The 3,393-nt window shown below is 37.1% G+C and overlaps 1 protein-coding gene across 1 annotated transcript; it reads right to left on the bottom strand.

Moving 5' to 3' along the window:
* Positions 1–3: 3 nt before the first annotated feature.
* LOC129572923 (tabinhibitin 2-like) lies at positions 4–2,475 on the bottom strand (the record flags this gene model as incomplete). Its single annotated transcript, XM_055453040.1, has 5 exons — positions 2,032–2,475; positions 1,893–1,936; positions 1,736–1,816; positions 1,358–1,516; positions 4–1,101 (listed from the first exon to the last, which is right to left on the bottom strand). Coding segments are annotated over exons 1-5 (1,413 nt in total), but the record flags the coding sequence as incomplete, so codon positions are not given.
* Positions 2,476–3,393: the final 918 nt, after the last annotated feature.

Genomic DNA, 3,393 nt, shown 5'->3' with positions numbered 1-3,393 from the left:
TGTATCTGTATCTGTATCTGTATCTGTATCTGTATCTGTATCTGTATATGTATCTGTATCCGTATCCGTATCCGTATCTGTATCTGTATCCGATTTACTTGAATGCTTACAATTTTTCTGATCCTTGCAAACTAAAAGAAAACCCAAAAGATCCGGAACCCCTGTTTGAGTGGCTCCATTGTTATTTTGTCCAGAACCAGCAGAACCAGAACCAGCAGAACCAGAACCAGCAGAACCAGAACCAGCAGAACCAGAACCAGCAGAACCAGAACCAGCAGAACCAGAACCACTGGTGGTCAAAGCAATGCTAGTCTGAGTCGCAGCTACCGTGCTAGTCTGAGTCGCAGCTGGCGCAGCTGTCGCAGCTGGCTCAGTTGTCGCAGCTGTCGCAGCTGTCGCAGCTGGCGCAGCTGTCGCAGCTGGCGCAGCTGTCGCAGCTGGCGCAGCTGTCGCAGTTGTCGCAGCTGGCGCAGCTGTCGCAGCTGGCGCAGCTGTCGCGCCAGTTGCTGCTGCACCAGATGAGCCAAATAGAATACGTCCATTGGCGAGAAATTGCTGAACAGCCGAATTAACAGTGCCATTGTTATTGCTATTGAAGAATGGGACACCACCAGTACTGACATCATTCCAATAGTTTTGGCTTGTGTCACATAAACCAGGAAATTGAGTGCTTTGTGTTTGGCATCCACTACCAGTCGTTCCAACGGCATAAATTGGTTGACCATCAAAGTTATCTCTAGCAGTATCACAATGCATATGAACACAATTGCCGACATTTCCGAAGGAAGTTGTAAGTATGCCACATCCTATGCAAAAGGCATTTTCTGTGGCTAATAGTGTAAAATGTGAAATATCGCCATTTCCTCGAGCGGTTGAGAAATCATTATTAGCAGCTATTGAAGTGATCCTTTGATTCTCATTCCACCAGTCTGTAATGATTGCTCGTATAGCATCTGGTATTGAAAGCGGAGGATCACTACATGTAAGTCCAGTATTTTGACCAGCAAATAGGAAATTTTGTGTATTATGGCATATATCGTGTTCAAGTGAACATTTTAATACATTTCTTTGTGCCTCCATTTCGAATTCGGGATTCCAAACCTAGAAATAGAAAAAATACCCTAATTGAAATGTATTGTTGTGATTTTGCTTGCCAAAAAATATATGAACGTATCGGATGAACTGGATGGATAGCCCATTTTTGATAAAAGAGCGTCGAATTTGGACTAAAATGTACGAATAAGATGTGAAGCTATATATAGGTACTAAATTATAGGTTTTTGGGGCCTCTTTCGATAAGCCAGATATTTGTGATCGATTTTGGAGTAAAATCAATTTTTCTTCGATTTTCACTGACCATTGTTGCCATTCGTGTAGCGGGTCTATTGGCCATAACACCAGTCAATTGACCCAAAGCGGCTACACTTCGTAATCTATTTATAGTATCCAATATAAGTGCTCTGGTGGTATCCGTCGTAGCCACAAGTGCTGGATTAGTACAGTTCGGTGAAAAGGCCTAAAAAATAACATAAATAATAAACGGGATAAAAAACGACACAAAAAATCTATACGATTTATTTTCAAAAATGTTCGGATTCGATGTACATAGTCATTCGAATTTCGTTGACTTTTTATCATGAAGAATGTTCACATTGTCAAAGAATGAAACGAAAAGGAACACTTTGAAATAGAAAAGAAAAAACCATTAAAAATTTATGAAAAATAATTGACTTACATTTGGAATATTGCACATCACACTCGATTGATTTGGGCACACAGGCAACGAACAGTAACCCCCCGCATTGCCGTCAACAGGCTGATAAAAAAAAACAATTAAATTTGTTGAAAATCTATTTTCAGTTTGCGCCCAAAGGAAATGGAAATCTACGTACAGTCACCGTTTGTGCTGCTGCTAGAGAAGACACTACAACCACACCTAGGTAAGTCAAAAGAACACACAATTTCTTCAATATTACCAAATATTTAATTTATACCTGAACAAAAGTTTGATTGTATCGTAATTTATTTTACCCAACAGCACTGAAATCGTATTAAACCGCATTTTTTCCACTCAATTCACTTTACTCACTGATGAATGTCCGTCCGTACAACACAAGCCCTTTTATATATCAAATTGCAGTCTCGAAATTTGTTTTATTTCAAATAAATATACTTGAACTTTCCCATTTTTTTCTTCGAAAAATGCAAATAAAATTATTCATTTACAGTTTCTATTTCACATATCAAATATTTGGCAATGCGATGTGCCCAGGCTGATTCACAGTAAAGGTGTCAAATGTAGGTGTAATGGGCATCACTTGTCCGAAATATATAAATGATGTCCGAACGGTTTGTCCGATTGACATCTTTAACTTACGTTGAACTGCAACAAACCAGACTTTTGTGCACTCTCGAATGTGCTGGTACTTATTTGGTGTTTTCATTTTCACTCACTTAAAATGTGTCTTAATTGAGATCCCATTTTCAAGTTCTAGACTGCATTCATTTAAATCACGTATCATCACTTGAGATGAGCAAATGGACAACTGTTCAAACATTGACTTTTTGGCTGTACTTCGCAAATTGACTTGGTTTCGATTTCGTTTCGTTTCCATGCACACATGTGTTTGCTTATTTATTTGAATTTGTGTCGATGAAATCGGTTTTCTCTACGTTTTTTTTCTATGTATATTATTTCAGATTTGAGAAAACCGCAACTTCACGGCACACATAATTCAATAACAACTAAATTAGCAATTCAAATTAATGAAACAAAATTTGAATCAATTTGTTCTTGAATGTAATGTACTCACATTTTTGAAACACCCTGCGTTGTGCCAAAACAATTACTACTAAAACTAAATTTTTTGGCGCTTTGAGTTCAATACATACTTGTTGACGCCTCAAAATCTTCTAACTTTGGTCGATTTTAGTTCAAGTTTGATGCTGAATGTAGTGCATTTTTCATATTTGCTTACCGGAAAATTATTTGACTATGAACGAGTTTATAAATGACCCACAAAATATTTTTATTGTGCAAATTTATTTTAATTTTTGGACAAAAACAGAAAATTTCATTTGAAAATATTGATATGACTGATGTGTAATAATAATATGAATTCAAGGCTGTATAAATCAAATCATTCCATACTTTTTCTTTGCTATTTCCTTCGATTCCAGACCTGAAGCACGTTTAAACTCTCATACTCTGTTTTTGTATCACCCCTTTGTCTTTCGTGCTGGGAAGACTTGATATTTTATTCTCTTTGTTCTGTTAGTCGAACAACCCGTTTTGCATTTTTTCTTAGTTTTTCTTTGTTTCTTTTGCTTTTTTGATTTCGATTTTCGTTTTGTTTTTGATTTCTTGGTCGTTTTGCTTGACTGCTTGCAATT

This window comes from Sitodiplosis mosellana, unplaced genomic scaffold (assembly GCF_009176505.1).
Source record: "Sitodiplosis mosellana isolate CC-2019 unplaced genomic scaffold, AAFC_SMos_1.0 Smas_scaffold_5745, whole genome shotgun sequence".
Lineage (NCBI taxonomy): Eukaryota > Metazoa > Arthropoda > Insecta > Diptera > Cecidomyiidae > Sitodiplosis > Sitodiplosis mosellana.
Note: the sequence above shows the minus strand (reverse complement) of the source record. Positions and strands in the feature narration are given on the sequence as shown.